Source organism: Nipponia nippon, unplaced genomic scaffold (genome assembly GCF_047370975.1).
Source record: "Nipponia nippon isolate SJK-2023a ecotype South Korea unplaced genomic scaffold, ASM4737097v1 scaffold_5, whole genome shotgun sequence".
Lineage (NCBI taxonomy): Eukaryota > Metazoa > Chordata > Aves > Pelecaniformes > Threskiornithidae > Nipponia > Nipponia nippon.
The window spans coordinates 60,550,191-60,573,433 of NW_028262369.1; the positions used below are offsets into that span (position 1 = coordinate 60,550,191).

Consider the following 23,243-nt stretch of genomic DNA (forward strand, 5'->3'; position numbering starts at 1 on the left):
AATTTCCACTGAGAGTGCCAAAAATCTAATTAATGCCCTGTTAGGGACCATTTATACATGATGAAATTCATTCCTACACTGAGAGCCGGCATAAAGTTACGTACCGCTGAAGTTGCAGTTAACCAGCAGAAGGAATGAATTTCATTTAAAGAGCAATGTTCCAGATTCCTGGACGAGACACTCAGGAGTGAATGAAGCACTGTGCAGTAGAGCCTCAGCAGCCTTGAAATGAATTTTGCTGTGACCTAACAAAAACCACAGACTTGAAATTGTGATGATTCAGAAATTTTCAGCTCGCAACAGGAGTTCTTGCAAAATATTTGGGAACTGCAGGAAGCGTTTAATGGTCTCCCTATGTCAAGGAGAGGAATCCTGACCTCTTGTCTTTATGGTTCTTGTTCCTATGAGTGATAATTTTAGAAGGAGATGATTAAGCCCGTGTGGCCTTTCTTCTGAGGTTGCTAAAAGAATAACAAGTGACCTGGCTTTGTCCTTTCTGGACTGATTCATCTTCCCTCTGCTATCGGAATTTGCAGAAGAATGGTTACAGGGACAGACAGTGCTCCCTGTCTTATGTGTAGCCCCCCACGAGTGTGTGCAGTAAAGGAAATCAAGTCGAACCAGCCGAGAGGTTTATCTGCAGAGCAATACAATGGAGCAACAAAAGTCAGGAGAACCTTATAAGGGCATGTGCCTTTTCTAACCAAGAGTTGAAAAGTTAGGATTTCAGCAGAAAAAAATTTCGAAAAGACCAAGAACATGAATCAGAATATCCATGGCTAAAGCAGAGGTTTGGACATTCTTAATCCTTATTCGGATGCAAAAACCATGGAAGGGTGGTTATAAATTCAAACTGATCTCATCCTAAGAAAGCCTTCAGGTGAATCTTCCTTTCATTTCCTGTTAGCTCGAGGGATGAACTGCCAGCAGGACAGACAAAGGTGTTACATGCATTTCCCGAAATAAGTAAGAGACATCTTAGAAAGTCTAACAGCATGCAATACAATAATTACTACATGTTTGTGTCATAATTACTGTCAGAGATTCCTTTAGAAGTGAAACCAGTCTGTTTCCAATTGTGGTGAAATATGACTCGTAAGATTATTTCTGGCTGCTAATAAATGATGGCTACGCAAGAAACAAATTTGAGCATTGTTGAAAATTATCGTTTTGCTTTGTGTGCTTCCAGTAATGTTTTCTTAAACAAGAATCTTACATTTGTCCCTGTATTTGTGTAACTAATGCTGTGGAAAGCACTAGACACAGTGACACACTTGCTAACACTGTGTTTCTCATTCAATTTTCAGACTGAATTCCATTTTCAGTTTTGTGTAAATACTTACACTGTCCTTGAAGACGTAAGTGCAATGCAAAATTACATGAACTGGACTTAAAGCAGACATAAATGAGGTCAATGATGTCAATCATTTAGCCTTCACAGGGACTATATCCAGTATATGAACCTTTTAAATGCCATATTAAAATAGTTGCTAAAAGCAGCATGCTGGAAATGGGGGTCACTAAAAGCGGCATCCTGGAAATGCAACTAAAAGTCTTATTTCTTGGGAGCAGGGACTCTCTGCCTTTAATGCCTGCAGAGAGCTGGTAGGTACTATGTACCTAGACCTAGAGAGGTTATAAACTCCCTGGAGCACTCTTCGGCTATGCTTGCACAGTATCTAGCACCCATGGGCTCTTGCTCCACAGTGAGGACTGCTGGTTGCTTCCTCATGCTTGCTTATTCCACCATAGCCTGTTCCTTATGGATTACCTGTACTTAGCTCTTACATTTTAAGCAGGTTTCCCCTAGCAATTTTTATTTATCATAATCCTCCTGTACTTGAAGACTCCTCATTACCCTTTCCTTTTCCATGTCAACTGAGGTTAACTAGCAGCTTGTAGCAGCAGCAGGACCTGTTCACACGCTCCCTGGACGGGTATGCAGAAGCAAGCACTGTGCAGAAGCAGTGCTACACTGCATACTGCGCAAAGGAAATTGAAAATTTGACCAAGACTTATATGCAGTAACTGGAAAAATGGCCTAAAGTTGCCTCCTCATTGCACATATGTGCTTCCTAGAAGGAAAACTCTTCTTTTCCACTGATTTCCACTCAGTAATGCTTCCTTTGGAGCAGGCTGGGTAAAGTACATCCCAGTTATAAACAGTCATACAGCATCATTTTCTGACAATGTGCTTTTCACCTTGCTTTTATCAGAGAATTCCAGGTATGTTGTAAGCTGGAATTTGAGGATGACACTTCATCTCTTACGTCTCAGAAAAGCAGGAACACTTTCTGAAAGCAGGTTCTCATTTTAAGGAACTGGATATTTTCTAGTTTATGATGATGTGTCCCGCTTCAAAAGCTAACGCTCTCCCTCGATATGGCCATCGTAGTTCTGTGATTATTTTGAGGGATAATGTGTGTCCGGTAACTCAAAAAAAAAAATGCAGTGCAGTAGATCTAAAAATAAAAATTAGGAAAGATGGGAATTAGCTGGCCACAGCTCACCTCAATTACCAGGTCAGGTTTCAATTTCCAGTAAGTTTTCAGCAGGGAAGGTTGTGTTAATGTATCTGTGGGCATTCCTCATATGGAGGAATAGAAATTTCTTTGAAAACAGATACCTGACGTCACAGCTACGTGCTTTCCTGGAACAAAGCATGCCCTGGAACTGTACACTGCCTACTGAAAGAGTCTTCATCCCAAGTGAGATACTACTGCTTGCATTGCAGTAAAGATAATACAATTGGTTTGCAGTAAGTGGAACTAGAGCTTGGTGCTCAACTTGCTGAAGAACTCTTATGGAGACCTGCGGATGTTCAGCTTAAGATGTTGGGAAACACTGTAGACTACTTCACACTCACATTGTCTGAAGAGTTGCTTGAATAGATCAGGAACCGCAGCAGACTTCTAGATTAATAATCCCTTTGCCAAGACAGAGTATGCGTGAGAGGCACGAAAATGGTTAGCAACACAACCTTGCTGCACAATCTGAACTTGAGTGCTGGTACAGGCGCTGTACCAGAATGGGACACACTGTGCTTTGCTCACTAGCAGTTTTCTGCTTCAGAGCCACAATTATAGTGCATGCTCTCTGCTTTACAGTATTCCTTCAAACTAGAGAAAAGAGACAGCCCCCCCCCCCCCCCCCCAAGCAGCAGAGATGGCTATGGGAAGAAGACAGGGGAAAGAAGATGACAAAATTTGTATACAGCGGGGTTACATTAGATCATCACACTGCAGATCCCACATACTTAAAAGGGGTGCAAAGCCTAGCACTTTTCTTTTGTTCTCAAAATTGATTTTGGACAGCAAGAAATAAAGTCAGAGAAAGAAGCTATTACATTTATTTTGAACGGAATGTAACCACACCGTTTTTTCCAAGTGAGGTGTGAAAGATTTTAACCTTGAGTCACCAGCAGTAGATAAAACAGCACTTAGGGTTTCCTATTTCCAACCTGTACATGTATGTTACGCCTCACCTTCTCCCCTGTGCAGAACATTATTTCTCCCGAGTGGAGCAGTATCAGCTTACAGGCAGCGTTGCTTAAAGGAAAAAGAAAAGTTTGTCTCTCCCCAAAAAAGCCATTTTGTTAAGCCAAATGTTCCACAAAATGGCACAACAGCCTTCCAGCCCGCTCTCCTTGCGGGGACGGGCCTCTCCCCCGGGCCGGACTCGCCGCCGGGCTCACCGCGCTGCTGACCGTTCGCAGCCCCCGTCCCGTCCCGTCCCGTCCCGTCCCGTCCCGTCCCGCCTCGGTTCAGTTCGGCTGGGCTGGGCTGGGCTGGGCTCGGCTCTTTGTGGCGGCGCGGCCGGGCCGGGCCGGGCCGGCTGTGCTCGGCGGGGCGTCGGCGGCCCCCGCCCGGCCCCCGGCGGTGCCGAGGCCAATGGGCGCCGGGGCGGCGACGGCTGCCCCCCTCCCCGCGCCGCCCGCCCTATATAGCGCCCGGGCGGCGCCGCTGTCCCGTCTGTCGGGCTGCCTGCGAGCGGCGCCGCTGTCCGTGCCGTGCCGTGCCGTGCCGTGCCGTGCCGTGCCGTGCCAGGATGCCGGGCCGCACCGTGTGGCGGCTGGCGCTGCTCGCCCTCTGCCTGGGGGCTGCAGCGGCGGCGGGGGGTGGCGGCGGCGGACAGCGCCGCGAAGGCGGCGGCAAGAGCCGGCGGCAGGCGCAGACCACCTCGGTACCTCAGGGCACCCCCGCGCAGGGCAAGCGTGAGTACCGCGCCGGGACGGGGTCCCGCGGGCAGGGCAGCGCAGCGCAGCGCAGGGCGGAGGGCTCGGCCCGGCCCCGCCGCAGCGCGGACGGGACGCGAGCGATGCCCCCGGAGCGCGGCGGGAGCCGGAGCCCGGCCCCGCTGAGTGCCCCCGGGTGCCTTTTTCTCTGCCTTGGGCTCCGCGGGTGGGCCCTCGGCTGCCCCCGGGGCTCGGCGGGGCCCGCACGCGTGCGAGGCTGCGGCGCGGCAGCCGGTGCCCGCTGCAGGCGCGGTTTGCCCGGGCCGCGGCCCTTCCCTCCCGGCCAATGCCCTCGGTGACTCCAAACTTTTCTTTCTCTTCCCCCTCTGCTCCCTCCCTCCCTCCTCCTCCTCTCCCCCCCAGAGACCTGTTTTGACAATGGAAGATACTATCAGATAAACCAGCAATGGGAGCGCACTTACCTGGGAAACACGCTGGTCTGTACCTGCTACGGTGGAAGCAGAGGGTTTAACTGCGAAAGCAAGCCCGAACGTAAGTTGGTGGTCTTTTGTGTCTGCATCAAGACCCCAGAATGGCTTTTGATGCTGAGTAAGCTGAGCCTCGTACCGAGGTATAACTGGCAGACCAGGTTTTCAGCTGAAGTTTGGTACTTAGGGTCAGTAACGGATCTACACTCAATTACATTGAAGATCTGGCTTGGGATTTTAAGAAATGCTTTTCATTAGCAATGGGCCGGCTACCAGAACCCTGAGCCAAACATCACTCATCTCTCTGGAGGATTGGATCTAAACATTAATTTTGGAGCCAGCCTCTTCTTTATAATGAACTGAACTGACTCCTGGACTCGCATGGGAAGTTCAAATCTGGAGTCACTTTGCAGCTCTGGCTCTGTGCTGTTTGATTGCTTCACCCCAACTTTTCATAGCTGTGCTGTGTCGTCAGCTTGTTTAAAAATATTTCAACTTACAACTTTCCACAGCCCCCCAGCCATGCTGTGAGCTTTCTATAATTGAGTGTAAAGTGAGATTGTTTAGTCTTCTGCAGAAAAAGTTTAGGTAACAGAAAGAACTTTAAAAGCAATATCTGCTGGAAGATGCATCTCTCTGGGATACAATGTAGTTTAGATAATCAGATGTGATCTATCCGTATTTATTGGTCTGAAGCCACTGGTTTGCCTTAACTCCTTTATGTTGCTCTGGAGATAGAAGAGAGAAAAACTGGTTCCTGGCTGACAGTGTTCATGTAAGACAGATGGGAGCCACCCAGCAGTCTGTTTTGCAACGCTTGCGTGCTGCCTGCCTCACAGCTAGAGTATTTTAAGGAGTACTCAGTCCCCTTACTCCTCCATAAAAGGGGGTTTAATCTAGCTTTCCTTCCCCTGCAGGGATTCCCAAGTTTTACAGTTTGGAAGTCCAATAGCAAGTTTCCCTTATGGCACAGTTAACTTTATCTGTCCAGGAGTGAAGAAGGTTGTTCTGTTGCAGACCTCAAGTCTGGTGGCAGCACTGACATAACCATTCTGTAATCACTTACTTATGCGCGAGTGTGAACAATTCACAAGTAGTGCTGCTGACTTCGGTGGGACTTGCTGTAGAATTTGGGATTAATATCTCAATTTTTTGCAAGATCAGAATGAGGAGGATTAGCATGATAAAGCGCACAGCGTCTAGGGGATGTTTGCTCCCTCCTGTTTTCTGTACTGTTGCACTTCAAAGAGCTGGGATTGATCCTTTCAGGGCATGCATGTCCATGTGCCATGCTCAACTTCTGGCTAACTGTGGGAGGGAAGCCAAGATTTTCAGCATCATAGGGAGCTTGAGGGGGGCCAATTTTTCATCCCAGGAAGGAAGAGGAGACTGGTAGCATTTTTCCCCAGAAAAAAAGAGCATCCGTGTGAGGAGGCGGGGAATGTGTGTTTCTGTTGACCGTACATGTTACTGCCATGGTTACATGAAGTTGATTTTTTTTCTCCCCTCATAGCTGAAGAGACGTGCTTCGACAAGTACACTGGATCCACTTACCGAGTAGGGGAGACATACGAGCGCCCCAAGGACTCCATGATCTGGGACTGTACTTGCATTGGAGCTGGACGTGGGAGAATCAGCTGCACCATTGCCAGTATGTAACTAAGAGCCTATTACTACAGCTATTGTTCCTTAGTGTCATATTTTCCAGGGCAAGTTACAAAATATTCCCAATGCCCATTAGCTCGAGTTGGGGGGGTTTAATCCAGAGCCCGCTAAAATCTTGGAACTGAAAGTCCTTGTCCCATGTACGTACATTTGTACAACCAAACTCCTCTTTTATTTAAGAGGTAAAGTGCTATGTGTAAAAACATAGGCCAAAAATTACTGTTCGTGTCCAGCCATACAGGTTAGTACATTTACTATATACAAGAGTGTGTTACATCTTCACAGGTACATTTATGAAAGTAGTTTTCTGACTGGAAAAAAGAGTGAGGGTCTGCTCTGCAGCTGGTGAGTTAGAATAACGCCACTGGCATTAATGGGACTACTCTGAATAAATAATAAATAAATACCACCTGAGAGCCCATCCCCCTGTCCTCCAAAAATGGCATGCCATGCTTGTCTCTGAGGGAGCTGGGATTTGATATCCAGACACCAGCTCAATGTGTTTCTGCAACTCCTTTTTCACCAGCCTGATCCATACTTTCCTCTTGTTTCTCCCTCTCTTCCCTTGGTCCTTTCTCCCCAGCTCTCCCTTTCACATCTCTGTCTGGAAATCCTTTCCTTATTGAGTCACTGAATTGTTCACAATTTCCTTTCAGTTCAGAATTAGACTTTCTGTGAGCACAGACGAAGTGTGTGCTCTTGTGTGTCAGGACTTTTGGACTGAGATTTTGAAGTCCCTGAGGCACCTTTTGAGAAAAGTGTTGTTCTTAAAAGTATCCAGTTTCTTGTTTAAGACACATGCTGATCCTAGTAGCATTGCCACGGAGGACTCGGAAGCCAGCCATCATTATAGCATGGAAAAAAAAAAAAAGCCTTGAATCTAACAAGTAGAGCTGAAGCCCTTCTGAATTTAATGGTATTTTATTGGGCAGGGATGATAAGTGTTGTAAGAAAAGAAAGAGTCAGTAAGGAAATTGCAAGCATAAGAGCAGTCTCATTTCCTCATCAGCCTGGTTTAGAGCTCACTGGAGAGTCTCATTGACTGCAACTGGCTTTGAATCAATGTTTATAACTCTTGGATTCCTTGCTTTCATAAATGAGCCAATGAAACATTTTAGAGGCTCCTAATAAATGACCAGATACGTGTTTCTCCTCTTTCCTTGGAAGAAGACCCTGTTTTTGCAAACTGCCCTTCACCACGCTTCCCTCCCTGGGCCAAGTGGTGGGCTGGGACTGCCTCAGGGCTGTGGGGCACCAGCAGGCTAGGAATCTGCCTTCCCAGGGCAGGGTTTCCAAACCCAAGAGGACCAATGTCCCACTGGGGTGTCACACCAAGCATCTCCTTATTCTCCACATGCTGGCCTGGCCACCATGTCCCTCATGCTTTATAGGGATGGCCACAGAGAGGCCCAAGCAGTACCACCTCAGAACAAGATGGAGGCAAACCCTCCCTCGGCTGCCCTCAGGCTGTGAGTGGGGCCTGAGGGAGAAACAGCACCTCCTCAAGCCTTGGTGTTCCCCTTTCACCAGCCAGGTCTCAGCTCTGGTTTGAAATCTGGAGGGGGTTCACTGAGGAGAGAGGACAGGGCCTGGGAGGCTCAGAAAACAGTGGGTGCCAGCGGAAAAGGGCAGGTGCCATTTTGCAAGCTGGAGGAGGAGGAGGCCATGTCCTGCCCCACTCCTTCTCCTCACTGCCCCCCAGCTGTTAATCCCCTTTGCCCCTGGCTGGGTGGCCCTTACCTTACCCCCGTGATGCTGTCCCTGGTGTGGTCCCTCACGTCAGCTCCCCTCTCTCCTGCTTGCAGATCGCTGCCACGAGGGTGGCCAGTCCTACAAGATCGGCGATACCTGGCGCCGGCCCCATGAGACTGGCGGCTACATGCTGGAGTGCGTGTGCCTGGGCAACGGGAAGGGCGAGTGGACCTGCAAGCCCGTGGGTAGGTGGCCGCTCCCTTCTTCTCCCCCAGCGTGGTCAGTGTGTATGGCCTCTTCCTCCTTGTCTTCCTAGAGGCATCCTCATGTGGGGTAGCCCTGGGTGGACTCTTATCCCCTTCCCTCTCACAGCTGAGCGATGCTACGACAACGCGGCCGGGACGTCCTATGTGGTTGGCGAGACGTGGGAGAAGCCCTACCAGGGCTGGATGATGGTGGACTGCACCTGCCTGGGGGAGGGCAGTGGCCGCATCACCTGCACCTCCAGAAGTAAGTGTTGGCCTGGCACCCGCCAGCTGCGCTGTTTTATTCATCTTATTTATTTTTCAAACCTGTCCTGTGTCAAAACAAAAAGGTATTCCTTTTTTCGCCCTGTTGCAACCGACAGTGGTTCTAGAGGGATGGCTGTCGCTTGAGAAGGGGTGGGAAACAGACCCCTCTGAGGTGAGAGGGGAGTGTTTGCGCATCCCAGTTGCCATTTGCAATCTGGGGACCGGCAGGAGAGCTGGTGATCTGTGCTGGTGACAGAATGGCTGGATTATTTGGGGGTTTAACCTGCTTTAGAGAGAAAGGCTTAAGAAATCCACAGGCCAGCTGAGTCACAGTCAGGCATCCCCCAGGAACTCAGGGGAGTTGCTTGGTCTGCAAAATGGTGGAGAGTTTGGTCTATCTCTGTTTCTTTTTTTTTAAAGTAGCCTCCTGAGGGAGAATTAGGTGCTTTTAAAGAGAAATAGTTACCTGCTTTAACAGCAGGATCTGCCAGATGAAAATGTCTTCTTATTTTTTCTCTTTATTACTGTTTAATATATATGTTAGCTAAACCAGGGTTTGTTTTGCCTGGTCTCCCATCTCGCTTGTTAGTTTTTCCCACCATTTTGTCTTCAGTGTAAACATGCTTCACCAGCACAGGTGACTTTTTTAGTTTTTACATCATTGAAGGACATTACCGTAAATACTCCATTTTATTTGTATTTGCAAAGCAAACAGGGCTTTTAAAATCCAAAATCTCACTTGTTTATCTACCTCCTGTTCCAATTTTGTTAGGAGCAAGCTCCATTGTGGAGCTATCACGGTTTACACCAGTTGACTCAAGAAAATTTAACTTTGTACCTTACACCTTTGTTATGCAAGGTTTGAGAAACTCTTCTGTAGCCTTTAAATTGCCTCATACTCAGTTGCCTCGGGGCACATGGGTAATAGCTTTCTGCTGATATAAACAGCAGACCTGTAAAGAACTAAAACACTAAGGAGGGCTGTGATTAAAACTGAAGATCTGGAGAGACTTGGTCAAGAAATAAGCTGCAAAAATCAAACCAGCCTTGACAATATTAAGTCTGTTAAAAACACATTGGGAAAAATCATTAACTGTCAAATAGGAATGAATAAACCAGAATGTGTTGTTTGTGAATTTTGGAGGAGTTGTTATTACTAATAAAAACTATTTTGCAGTATCTTTCCTCCCATAACTCAGGTCTGTGTTGTAGTAGGGGAAATTGCAATAAAGTGTCCTGTTCATTTTTCACTTTGTTTTTCAAATGTAATCAAACAGAGAAATTCAAATTTATGTATGTAAAACAATAGCCGTAGCCCACAAAGTGGCATTATGCTTCAGTACCTGCTGCTGTTATGTGTCTTTTATGGGCAGCATTTTCCAGAATCACAGCTGATTTCCTGGGGGACGTTTCAGCTTTTCATTGTATAACTTGAGAATCTGAGTGTCCATAAGATGAGTTTTTTCACATTTGCCAAATTACATTATGAATACTTTACCAATTTACCACTCTTCTGGCAAATACTCAATTTTTGGTCATTTTAACTACTGTGAATTAGTAATGTGTTTTCCACATTCATATTCTATCCCACGTGCTCTTTCAGTGGCAATCTGGCATGATGCATATGTCCTTCCACAGTTCTTAATAAATCCATATTCATTGATCCATGATTATATTTGAGCCACTGTATGAAGTTGCCCTTGAATGAGAAGGTAAAATGTTGTAATGGAAGAAGAACTAGCTAAACCATGTGGATCTGGCATCCAGACAAAAGTAGTTTGTTATGCTGTCCTTTGAACCCATTTACTCAATTCATCAGGGGCTGTGGGTTATTAAAGACAACAGGGAGATTTAGAAAGTCTCATATTCCTGGTATGACATGAGCAACCTATATTAACTTTACTGGAGCTTCGTGCGCACTTCTTTTGGAAGAAACGGAATTTAACATATTGCCCTCAAACAGGTTTTAGTTTCTTCCAGCTGAAGTAGAGTGCCGAACTTGAACCGTTCCCTGTGTATAGTATGAAATGACCCAGCTACAAAGACTTCTGCTTTAAAAAAAAAAAAAAAGACATTAAAACAAGTTTCAGGTTTAAAGATGTATGCTAGACAGAATGGGCTTAAAATAGCTTTAAAAGTAACTAGCAGGAATGTTTTTTTCAATCCAGAATGTGCTTTTTCACATTAATTTTGAACATAGCTTACCATGTTCACACTGGGAATGTTATGATGCTAATTTTGACAATGGCTACAAAGTGAAATCACAGTTCTGGAAATACATGGGAATTTTTCCTTAGACTAAAGCATCAGGATTTTCAGATGATCTCAGCCTACGCAGTTTAATGCAGGCTTTAGTGCATATAGGACTTGTAATAGGGGGCTGCAGAAAAAGAGGTGGGCTCTTACTAAAGGCTTTGAACTATCAACTCGTTTGATAGTGTTGGTGGTTCAGTACTATAAATTGCACAGTGAAGCCATCCAATGCAGAAATAGCTAACAGTCATGTTCCTTATAGACAGGTGCAATGACCATGACACCAAGACTTCCTACAGAATTGGAGACACCTGGAGCAAGAAGGATAACCGTGGAAACTTGCTTCAGTGCGTCTGTACCGGTAATGGCAGAGGTGAATGGAAATGCGAAAGACACACATCCCTGCATACGACTAGCACTGGTAAGTGGGGCATCATAGTGTGTAAGGTAGGGGAAGGGACAAGGAATGGCACATGTTGAATGGTTAGGACTTGGTGCTGAATTGTACCACCCTAATTTAGGCATCTAGGAGTCTTGTCAGGGAAAGATTGTCAACAAAGAGGGTCAGAGTTCAGGAGATGCTCTTTGTTTGTGCATGTGTAGATAAGATTAATTTACACCTTGTTTCTGTGCAGAAATGAGGCTTGCACATACAGATGTGATTGCCTGCACAATCACAGCGCAGTAAATCACATCTAGAGCTGTGTATCCACAGGAACTATCTGCTAGCTTTGTCATGGAAGCATGGCACTTCAAGTTAATATTTGAACTTTATGTATTCGCCTCAGGGCAACTTTGTTGAAATGTCCTTCATTTAAACTCCACTGAGACCATCTGGTTTCTTTGACAAGATAAATACACCTACTAATGGTTGAGCTTTAAAAAACAGAAATGTCAAGGAATGTATACAATGCCGTTTAATACGTGTACATTAGGTAGTTTGTAATTTTGGTATGAAATATTACCTAGTTTATAAGTAGCATATGTTTGTTAATGTCTTTAGTTTCTAAATTCTGTTTTGCTGTTTGAAGGATCTAGGTTTCCTTTTAGTGAATGCAATGTAAAACTTCTCTGTTTTCCTGTAGTACCTACACTAAATTTTTCTTGGTAAATGACTGTTCAGTACCAGCAGGTTAACTTCAAACTCTCAGAAGGTCTAAACTTCAAAATGCACAAAGCTTCAAGGGTGCCAGTATTTTGTTTCCGTTAATATTTCCCTTATTTCAGCAGAGCTGAATTTGTGGAGATTCCTGTGGGAATCATTAGCAAAAATTTCCATAATGTACACAACAAGCCTCTTTCTTTGTCTTTCAGTATTATTCCAAGTGATAATGGACCAAATGCTTTGAATCAAAGTTTAAAAATTCCAGAGTAAATGAATGTTTGTGGCTTATTCTTTGTTTTCAATGAAAAATTCAAAATGAATCCTTTTTGCCTTATCTTCCAACTTCCTTGGTAGCTTTTTATTGTTTTGTCACTGATCTTGATTTTTCTATTTTAGATTTCCTTCAACTGAAGAATTTTTTTCCAAAAAAATTGTTCTTAAACAACTCCTGTGAAAAGCAGTTGACGCTTTTAATCCTTTCTAAAGCTGCTTTACGGCAGTAGAAACCAGGGGCTATTGTTAGCAGAACTGGGAGTTGTTCTTTTAATTTTGAAGTTTGCTAAGTGGAATAATTAAAGTATGTCTAGGGAAGCGAAGAGCGTTGTGCCTTCGATCTGATGGAGTGCCTAAGGTTTTATTATCTCAACGTTTAATTGAAGCATTCTGTTCTTTAGCTTTGCATGTAACATCTCACTTCTCTCCCATGTTCTGCTGCAGGATCTGGCTCTCCCAGCTTCACGAATGTGCAGACTGCGTTGTACCAGCCCCAGCCTCAACAGCCCCAGCCTCAACCGTATGGCCAGTGCATAACTGATAACGGAGTGGTGTACTCTGTGGGTATGCAGTGGCTCAAGACACAGGGTAGCCAGCAAATGCTTTGTACCTGCCTGGGCAATGGAGTCAGCTGCCAGGAAATAGGTATGAGTTTGTGTTTAATGCCTGGTCAGTCCAGTGAAATCTTTGGCAATGCCCTGCAGTTTAATTTTGAAGTAGAATACTTTTGTGTGTGTGTATCAGAAATGTCTTCTGAAGAAGACGCATTGGAGAAAGGTGCAAGGGGTGAAGAAATAATTGTTTTGGTTATTTGAAGCCTAGTTCTGTAGGGCAGAAACATTTCCCAGTGAGTTATATATAACCTGCTGAGGGAAAACAGAGCCCTTGGGGAGCAGCATTAATAACTTTATTCAAACTGAGCTGCAATAATATATGTTTGGAAAAGAATGTAAAAGAATGACACAGCTGCAGGGCTAAGTCATATGTTGGTGTGTATTGGCCCAGATCCATGGCTGTCGGTGTGGGTTCACATCAGCCAGCGACTTGGCCCAGAGACTCTATTGCTGTTCTAGAGCCCTAAGATTTGGGGATTGCTTTAAGCCAGAGTCTAATGCTATGATTTGCTTGTTTTAAAGCTGTAACCCAGACATATGGCGGCAATTCTGATGGAGAAGCTTGTGTTCTGCCTTTCACCTATGATGGGAGGACTTTCTACTCCTGCACCACTGAAGGCCGCACAGATGGCCACCTCTGGTGCAGCACCACTTCCAACTTTGAACAGGACAGGAGATACTCCTTCTGTACTGAGCAGAACGGTAAGTTCTTCTCAGAGGATCTTCACATGCACAGATGGGGGAAGGAGCAGAGAACATAGGGACAGGCTGCCTGAACAATTCCTGTGGTCTGGAGGAACTCTAGGCATGCCTCAACAGCAAGGCAGTCCTGTGAATGGAGGGCTGCCTGGAGTCAGGGCACTTTCATGATCTTGGCATCTTTGGAGGGTGCTCAGGGCCTTTGAGTCCTGTTCTGTCTCCTCTGAGCTGACCTTAGAACAGGAGTACCTCATCAGAATACAGCTTTGGCCCAAAGGATACTTAGACTTTGCCTTTGCTTGGCTTAATTGCTAGATCAATGCCCATATTAGGCTGCGAAGAGGATATCCATGGAGTACAGTTTGTGCAGTCCTCTGTCACTCCCTCCGTCCTGACTATCTAGCCAGGTTGCCATATATAGCAGTAATCTTAATGTGATTTGTGATCACTGATCAAGAGCTGGTGCATGACTAATGCAGCAGCATTCCCTCTTGTCTGTGGACGGTCAGTGTTTTCTTCACAGCACAGATCTACCTGTGTGGTTGCACTTCCTAGAAAGCCCATCAGATGTCCATGGAACAGTATCCAGGCAGCTTCTCTGGGACCTGACCTTGGAGAGAATTTTTCACATTCCGACACAAAAATACTTCTTAATCTGCGTAGATTTTTTTTTTTTTAAAAAACTCTGTTCTACTTCAGTTGTTTTTTCTGATAAAAGTCAAGCCTTTCTCTGCAGTGCATACAATATTCTTTCTTTTAAAAAAAAAAAAATCAAAACAAAAAAACCCACCACTGTCCCTGTCCACACACACATTCTTGTTTTAGTGAGGCTTCTTGTGATATACTGTGGGGAATGAGAAATACCAATATAGAAAACCTCAACAAATGCCTTCTTGTTCTCCATTATTTGTAAAGCAGAGTTGCTCAAGAGGTGAGTAGTTCAGGAAGATTACAGCCCTCTTTCCACTGCTGCTTGCAAAACATGAAGCTTCCAACCTGCAGGGAGGTTTTGACTTGTCCTGTTGTGCATAACTGAACTGTAACCCTTTCCTGAGGACTACTTTAAGCCAAAGGGCACAATTGGGTAATAGCCTCAGGGGGATAATACAGGTATGCTGAGAACTGTGAGTTTATTTGATTCCCTGGGCCTTGGCACAAAGGGTCTACAAAGCCACTTCCCAAACACAGTAAGCTTTGGTTTTCCCTGTTCCTCAGGAATTCCCATGGCTGGCTCCACAACTCCTTCCAAAGCAGTGTTTGAACTGAATTGACCTTGTGCAAGGCTTATGTTTCCAGATCTGAAATAATTAAAGCCAAGAAAAGAAGCCTGTGGATAATATACAGGGTACACGTGGGAAAAAATAGTGCTAGTGGCTTGTTTTTCAAGCTCTTCCCTGCATGCTAAGGGAGAGTGCAGGCTTGATTTGCATCTGTTTTCTTTTCACTTTTGTACAGTTTTGGTCCAGACACGTGGTGGCAATTCCAATGGTGCTCTATGCCACTTCCCCTTCCTGTACAACAACCGCAACTACACTGACTGCACTTCTGAGGGACGGAGAGACAACATGAAGTGGTGTGGAACCACCGAGAACTATGATGCTGACCAGAAATTTGGTTTCTGCCCTATGGCTGGTAAGGCTGAGAACCATAAGGAGATTATGGAATACCTGTAAGTGGTTCTTTGAGCTGGAAAGTAAAGAGCTGTCTGTCTTTGGTCAGTTATTGATGACTTCCAATGAGGTGCATCCCAGTCCCAAACCGTTTAAGGCATTTCTGAAGTGTTTTTTGTCCTTTTTTCCCCACTGATCACCTCTAGCAGAGACTTAGGCAATGCCAGCAGAAGGAAATTTTCGTTACTCCTTTGCTACAAGCCAGTGGTAGGCATGCTTCTCAGCTGATGCAAACTGGTGTAGATCCATTAGAGAGCATGGGACTGTAGTGCTTTATAGCAAGTGATGTTTGTATTTTGCATCTGCCAAAGCTTCTCCCTCATGGCTCATCACTTCCTCTTGCCTGATCTGTGGTTAGGAATAAGTCCATACTTCAGTGTGTTACCCTGAAAATGGCAGTAATGTCAAAATCAATATCGTGGTCCATTCCTACAGCCCATGCATGCCTCCATGATGTCAGGAGGGGACATGTGGGAGGGAATGTGACTGCTAATTCTTAAATGAAAGGCCTTTTGTACCTTATGACAACGTAGCATCTGAGCCCTTAAACAGCTTGTGGAACACGCGGGTCTTCAAATGGCTACATTCATATAAAGGCATGTATGTAACGAGAACTGATTCTCTCATGCAGCACCCGTTGGACATTGTGCAGAAGCCATTTCTAGTAGCTTTCAAATGAAAATTAAAATGAATGAACACCTAGAGGGGATCTGCACTTAGAGAATGGCATCACCCAGCAAAAATGCTATTCAAAATTGAGTGGGTGCCTAAAGCTGCAGATGCAGAAACCACTACACAGTGTGAAGGGGCATTGCAAATAGTCTAAGCCCTCAAGATCTTGTTAATTCTGGCCACATAAAGTATCCTCTTGCTTTCTTCTCAACCAGCCCATGAAGAAATCTGCACAACCAATGATGGTGTCATGTACCGTGTTGGGGACCAGTGGGATAAACAACATGACATGGGCCATATGATGAGATGTACTTGTGTAGGAAATGGCCGCGGAGAATGGACTTGCATTGCCTATTCCCAGCTCAGAGGTACTGATTTTCATGTTGATATTGCCACTTTAGTCAAAGTGTTTGAGGGGTGGGAGAAATTGGTTTTCTCTTCCATCATTGTGAGTTCGAGCCCAGGCTCAAGAACTGTGCATTATCAAGCTTTTCTTTGGAGTAGAAAGGGAATCCAAGGGACTACGTGAAGTTCCTGTTTTGTTTACATGCTGGAAAAGTACAATTTCAGCCTTTGCAGGATAGCAAGCAGGGCAAGACTTGATGAGCTTAATCAGGAGGTATCCCTACCTCCTTTTGTCTACATTTAGGATCAGTGCCACTGGGACTTTACGGTGAGCTTAGCAGAGGCACCTCCCCCTCTCAAGAACGGACAAAACTCCAGACTAGTCTGAAGTTTGAATGCAGAGCCGTCCTGTTTTATTGTTCTGCAGTGAAATTTTCAATTCCTCGGTGCTAGATTAGCCCTTTGTTAGCTAATCTATATGAAAAGTTGGCAGAACAGCACTGAGATTACTCTTTATTTATTTACTTATTTATATGAGTGGTCCAAGTGGAGAAGTGCTTAAGCAATACCAAAAAAAGAAGACTTAAAAGCACAGACATTCGATCATCCTACAGCTAGCTCACAGCATTGGCTTCATGTCTGGAAAAGGCAGGGGGGTTGCTGTCAAGCAGCCAAGAAAGGACTCTTAACACCACTTCTGAAATGGGATATAATTTATAGGGAAAGGCTCACTCAAAGGCTTTGGGAGGGGTGTTTTTAATGCATTTACTTCAGAATAGTGAGAAATGCACTGCTAAAAGTTCTGGTCTGTGAAACTCCTTTTTCCACATACACAGCTAGTTCTCTGCAGTTTCATTCTGGAGTTAAAGTGGTCTTTCTGGATGGAGGAGGGTAGAGATGCTTTGCTTTTTCAAAAGGCAATGGTTATCTAAGTAGATTTGTTTAAATGTATCAGCCAGAGAAGGTTCTTAGCACCCATAGGAGGGTCTGAGCACTGCTTGGTTTATCCTGACGCCATGCCCGTGGTGTGGGAAAATATGATGGGGAATGAAGGCCTGGGATTAACTGAGTCACTTCCGCAAGGGCAGAGGGTCTGTGATTGACTCCAGAACTGAACTTGGGTCTCTTGGGTCCTAGTTAACAAAACAACATGCATCTGGGGTGGTTTTCTTGTTTGTTTTTTCTTTCCGCTCCTCACTGTGATTAGACTGGCGTTAGGAATTCTGGGCCAGATCAGAGTGACACATTGCCATTGAACCTAATAGAATGATACCATTGTACTTAAGCATGGGATCTGGTTACTGTGTTTTGAGGGAATAGTAGATTAGTAGGTATCAGTAACATCTTGGATGTGTAATATATTTGCTCCTGTCTGCAGATTACTACAAAGTGTAGCAAAGAAAGATACCTGGCAGAATAACATCATGAGGATGTTTGTACCTCTTCGTGGTATCTTTATGAATTTGGATTAGCCCTTGAGTAGTTCTAATGATTTCAGATAGTACTCACTGAGGTATTCCAGTCTAGATCTTCCTAAGAGGAGGTAGTGACAGAGTTAGTGTGCTATTTCAGATTTTCTTTCACATGTGGAATATATGTCACAAGGAAGAACCAGGCAGTTCTATAGTTTGAGTAATGCATAGTACTTTGGACTGCATCTTATAGATCTCTTTTCTGCAAGTGTTGCTTATTTAGACACTGTTGATAAATGAACTGGGAAGCAGTGGTACATATGCAGCACTAATCTGTGATGATCACAGATACCAGGAGGGTTCCCTTTTGCATGAATGGGGCTTGTCATGGTCAGTCTCTGTAAGCTGATAAAGAGGAGGGAACAATGTGCCAAGCAGAAGGATTTTGTCCTAACGCTAGGAGCTACTGCTGACAAAAGCGTCTCTGCTTTTTCTCAAACAGACCAGTGCATTGTGGACGGTATCACCTATGATGTGAACCAGACCTTCCACAAGCGTCACGATGAGGGGCACATGCTGAACTGCACATGCTTTGGCCAGGGCCGTGGGAGATGGAAGTGTGATCCTGTTGGTAAGTCACCATCTGTTCCCACTTGCTAAACGCAGACTGTGGCTGTGTAGGAACTGGTTATGGTATGGTGAAACTGGTGTGTGAATTTGGACCCAGTCTTTGCCTGCTTTCTGCCCTGAATTGCACAACTGCAAAAGCATAAGTAACACTGCATTTGCTGGAGGGTGAGTGAAAGGGGGTTCCTAGTTTTAAGGAGATAAGCTTGGGTTATCAGACATGCCACAGAAGAAGTTGGTGATGATGCAGTAGTGATGGATTGTGGCAACGTAGCTCTGAAAACGCAGCAGATTATGGTAGCAGGTCATGTTAGCCCCAGGCTGGGGTGGTTTGGCTGAATTCTGGGACCTGAGCTGTCAGCCTAGGAGGCAGGGCTCTCAGACTGAACATTGATAATATGCAGCTAGGTACTGATGGTAGGATTGGTTTTCTTTCCTTTCTCTATCCTAAAATCTTTAGGTCTCCTCACTGAACTGAGAAAGGAGCACCAGCGTATATTAACTTACCTTGGACTAAATTGATTTTTTTGGCTGCCCTTTGTTCTGGCAAAGACAGAAAGCTCAGGATGAGAACATGTGTTAATAGCACTCTGGAGGTTAGCTAAAACCATCATGGTTCTCTGCACGAATGAGGAGATTTCATCTCTTTTGCTTTCCCGCCTTCCGTAGGGAACCTTGATTGGAAGATAAGACCTGGCTGTTTGGTTTCCAATTACTAAATCAAAGAGAACTTCAAACTATTGCCAAGAAAATCTATTAGCAAGCACTAGTGGTTAAGTTCTGCTTTATTTACAGTAATATCTGTACAGGTTTACTGGAAGAACTTGGATTGTAAAGCTCCTGAAAATTACTACTTTGAAAGAAGGGGAGGGGAGATGATTTGAGCTATCTGTAAAGGTGCAATCGGTTTAATTTTGTTGGCTCTCTCTAAACAAGGCTCTTGTTAATCCAAGCGAGCATAATGCTGGTTCTCACTAAAAATTTCCATTGAGCCAGAAACACAGGCATAGGTCAGACTAGAAAGTGTACTGAAGTTGTGTTGTATTTACACTAGCTAAGCTGATCTCAGGATTTGATCTGTCCTCCTTTGGTTTATACAATGGTAAATCTGGAAAGACTCTGCTGAAAATTAATGGGTCACTTTGGACTTATAAAGTATAACTGAATTCTGGAGCCAGTAGGAATTTTGCCATTGATTTCCTTGAGAGCAGCATGGTTTAGCTTTGGATGAGAGATGAACTCGGTTGACTGGAGCAGAACTGGGCTCCACAATAGATAGTTCAAAATAAATCCTTTCTTGAAGGAACACCCCATTGACTTCAGTGGGAAGCTTGCCAGATGGACGGCCTGTAATTAACAGTATCTTAAGAAATGCATCACAGCTGAATTAGCCCTCTAGTATCTAACTTAACACATGCAGTGATATATCAAGAACCTTGATTTGAGATTGCCACTTTCTCTTTACGTAATTATATTTGCAAATAAACATCGGTGTTACATTTCTTTGTGTAAAAGTCTCTTGTGACTTACTCTTCTATGTTCGGCATAGATTTTTCACTCTAGTTTCGGTGACATGCAGTGGTTAAGTGTCTCTTTTGTGCCTTTAGATCAGTGCCAGGATTCAGAAACCCGTACCTTTTACCAAATCGGAGATTCATGGGAGAAGTACGTCCATGGTGTCAGATACCAGTGCTATTGCTATGGTCGTGGTATTGGAGAATGGCATTGCCAGCCTCTGCAGACCTATCCTGGTAAGAAACACAACATATAACTAACTCATCTGCCGAGTAAGACATGAGGAAAGCAATCTTACCACCCCTCACCTGTTCAGATTTCTGTACATTATTCCTTTTGGTTTCCTTTTTAAACAGAACCATTTCCCCTCCCCACCCTTGGTGGACACAAACAGGTGTCATGATTATAAAGAGGGGGCCAGGCTGTTAACAGCTGTTCCTGAGGCCAGGGTTAGTTTAGAGAATGATTATCAGTTCACACAACAACTTGGGTTTGCATTGCCTCTTGGTATTTAGTGATATTACACCTGCAACCTCTGGTTTCTATTGCTTAAACTCTTACATGTGTAGTCTTTCCTTTTCCACTCACTACAGAAGCAAAATCCACCATGGAATGAAGCATTTTTCCTGATCAGTGCCCTATTTGAAGTTTTGTTTGCTCAGTCAGTTCCAGGAAATCTTTATAGGGACAGGCAATGCCTGTTTGTTGGCTTGTTCTGTTTCAGTTCCCTGAACAGAACACGATACGGGGAACAACTCTACTTTCCTGTTTAAGGTTGCAACTACCACTGTCTTAATCTGAATAAGATGAAATATTAAGGCTGTGTTGTGTCCTCCCTGTTGGGAGGAGAAGACTTTGCTCAAGTCATTGGTTCCCCAATCCATCTCTGAGCATAAATGTGGAGGAACTGCATAAAGATTGGATGTAGCATCTTCAATGCTGAGTTGATTCTCTGCTTTTACGTTAAGAAGCATCTGTCCACTTAGTAGCTGCAATGTATTTATCCCATAAGTGCCCTGCAAGGTAAGAAATGGAATGTAAGGCTTATTCAGAAAGAGCGTTTTAATATAGGTGACCCTGCTGTAGAAGGGGACTAGCCCCTTTGAAGTCCGTTGCAACTAAATGCTTCACATAAATAAGGTGAGTATCTCTTCTCTGTGACTTGCTTCACACACATCATAGAGCAGGTCTTTGCGACAGCACCCTATTGAACCTGTCCTATACCCAGCAGTGTTGTCAATGAACTGACTGCATTTCTATCCATGGCCTTACAGCTAGTGAGCCAGGGACAAGGGAACAGGACACTTGGCAGACAGAACTAGGGACTACCTTTCTTTGAGGCAGCGAACTAAGGAGGGCAAAAATAGGAAGCAGGCCTTCTTTGGACTGTTTTTTCCCCCTGAGTTTCTTACTGGGGCTTGCTGAGCTTCATTGACTCCTGTCAGACTGCTTAAACAAACATCTCCCTGAGCTATGTGAAATATGCATGCCTCCAGACTGGAGACCAGGGCTTGGGGCTTCTTCAGACACAAGAGTGACTGAAAATGTGTAAATAAACCAAATCTAATGTTTCTGAATGTAGGTTTGGGGTTAGGTGAGCTTTGAAATTTTCTGCCTGTGGGCACAGGTTTGTTTGCCTGAAGTCCCGTTAAATATGGAGCAGGTATATATGTTACGCAGTTGTCCAAATAAATTATAATTAGAAATGTTGCGGGGGGCGGGGTGAAGGTATTTAATGGCTAAAACAAGACACTTCCCTGCAGATTCCAGGCTGCTCTTTGCTGGGATTTTCTGAGAACTAACACGGGCACAGTGCTGCTGAGTGTTAGTGAAACCTCCCTAGCAGGGCTGGGAGGGACTGAAAGGAGAACTATGGGATCATAAAACCTTCCCTTCTCTATTAGAGGGCTTTGTGGAGAAAATACACCTGAGCCTGATCTAGCTAAAAGCAATTGGTAGTCTTATGCTTAAGACCACTGCTGAACTTGTATTTTCATGAGTTTATGGGCCTGATTTGTCTCAAGACTTCCACCAGCCCTTCTGGTGTGGTTTGTGTGCGGAAGATGTGCCTCACTGCCTGTGGAGTGCTCCACAGAGTCATGAAAATTCAGTGTTTCAGTTTAACTGATGAAGAAATTTAGTAAAACAGTAAAAGATTAGTGTCTCTTTGCAGGGTGTATTCAGTATCAGATCAGGAATTTGCCCTCACCATGCTGCAAGATTGGACCTGGATTGGGTAGACATTTCTCATCTCTTTCCCTGCTCCCAGTGAAGAAGATACTAACTAATGAAAGCAATTTGTTGCTGAGAAGCTCCCTCTCTTTGAACAATATAACTTTGCTTTGCAGACTTTTTTTATACTAGACCGCTCCAGTTTTTTATATCGTTGATAACTCACAGGAAATTAACCCAAACAGCACGTTAACTCCCCCACAGAATACATTCTAATTCATCAGTTTTCTAAGGAGCAATGAAGCATTAACAGATAGAAAGACAATACGACTTATTTCTTATGTATAGAAATAGTATTTGAGCCACACAATTTTCTTGCTTTTTGATGACTCCACAACAAAGGCAGAAGAAAAGTATCCCCAGTATGTAAAAAATGGCAATTCTTTTTTTCAGGGTCAGCTGGGCCTGTTCAGGTGATCATCACAGAGAGTACAAATCAGCCAAACTCCCACCCCATCCAGTGGAACGCTCCTGAACGATCTCACATCACCAAGTACATTTTGCGCTGGAGACCGGTGAGTGCCACGTTTGTCACCGTTCATTCATCAAAAATACTTTATTTGGCTTTTTCTGTGTCTGAAAGAAGCGGCTGACACAATTTTAGCAAACTTTAGTTGCTAATTCAGTGTCCTTGTCCTGTCGAGGTCAACAGTTACTCTGAGGGTCAAAGACAACCAGTGCTGTATAAACACTTGATGTTTTCCTGCCCAAACTTTACTGGTCACTGTGTTCATGAAGTATCTTATTAACCAAAGCACTAGCACAGTAAGCAGACAAGTTTATATCCTTCTTCACTTTAAGTAATCTAAACCTTTGTGGAAGCTTCCTCATCCTAAGAAACATTGTTTTAGTATCATGTGCATATCCAGAGACAACTGGGATAGATTTTATCCTATTAATGAGGAGATAGAAACGAGTAGGATATGAAGATATAAACAGCTAGCATAGGATTAAATAAACAGTCATCTCCCATCTTCTGTAAAGTCTAAACCAAAACTGGTTAACCACTGCTTGTTGGCTCCCTCGTATTTGAGGAATGATTCATTTTAACCAATGTAGATGAGTTGTGTTACAGTTCCCCTGAGTACAGCTTCACAAAAGACCACTTAATGCTTAAGAACATTAGTACCTTGATGCTGCCTGTTATTAAAAGAACAATAAAGGCCCTGGTCCAAAGCCGTTAAAGGCACTCAAGTCTTTTTACTGACTTCAGTGTATCTTGGATCAAGGCCTGAATGAAATGGACTTTAAAGCATTGGAGTACAAACCTCAGAGGATGGAGCATGATTTTAGAG

At 44.4% G+C, this 23,243-nt stretch overlaps 1 protein-coding gene across 5 annotated transcripts in view; it reads left to right on the forward strand.

The window, feature by feature from the left end:
• Positions 1 to 3,964: 3,964 nt before the first annotated feature.
• The window catches only part of FN1 (fibronectin 1), a 54,688-nt gene continuing 35,409 nt past the window's right edge, over positions 3,965 to 23,243 (forward strand). For all 5 annotated transcript variants that reach the window (XM_087731104.1, XM_087731106.1, XM_087731107.1 and 2 more), the window contains exons 1-13: positions 3,965 to 4,213; positions 4,598 to 4,726; positions 6,176 to 6,313; positions 8,133 to 8,264; positions 8,392 to 8,529; positions 11,047 to 11,205; positions 12,607 to 12,807; positions 13,299 to 13,478; positions 14,931 to 15,107; positions 16,033 to 16,185; positions 18,077 to 18,205; positions 19,809 to 19,952; positions 22,342 to 22,463. In XM_087731104.1, the coding sequence (XP_087587230.1) occupies positions 4,048 to 4,213; positions 4,598 to 4,726; positions 6,176 to 6,313; positions 8,133 to 8,264; positions 8,392 to 8,529; positions 11,047 to 11,205; positions 12,607 to 12,807; positions 13,299 to 13,478; positions 14,931 to 15,107; positions 16,033 to 16,185; positions 18,077 to 18,205; positions 19,809 to 19,952; positions 22,342 to 22,463 (1,968 nt within the window). In that variant the 5' untranslated portion in view covers positions 3,965 to 4,047. The remainder of the gene's footprint in view (positions 4,214 to 4,597; positions 4,727 to 6,175; positions 6,314 to 8,132; positions 8,265 to 8,391; positions 8,530 to 11,046; positions 11,206 to 12,606; positions 12,808 to 13,298; positions 13,479 to 14,930; positions 15,108 to 16,032; positions 16,186 to 18,076; positions 18,206 to 19,808; positions 19,953 to 22,341; positions 22,464 to 23,243) is intronic.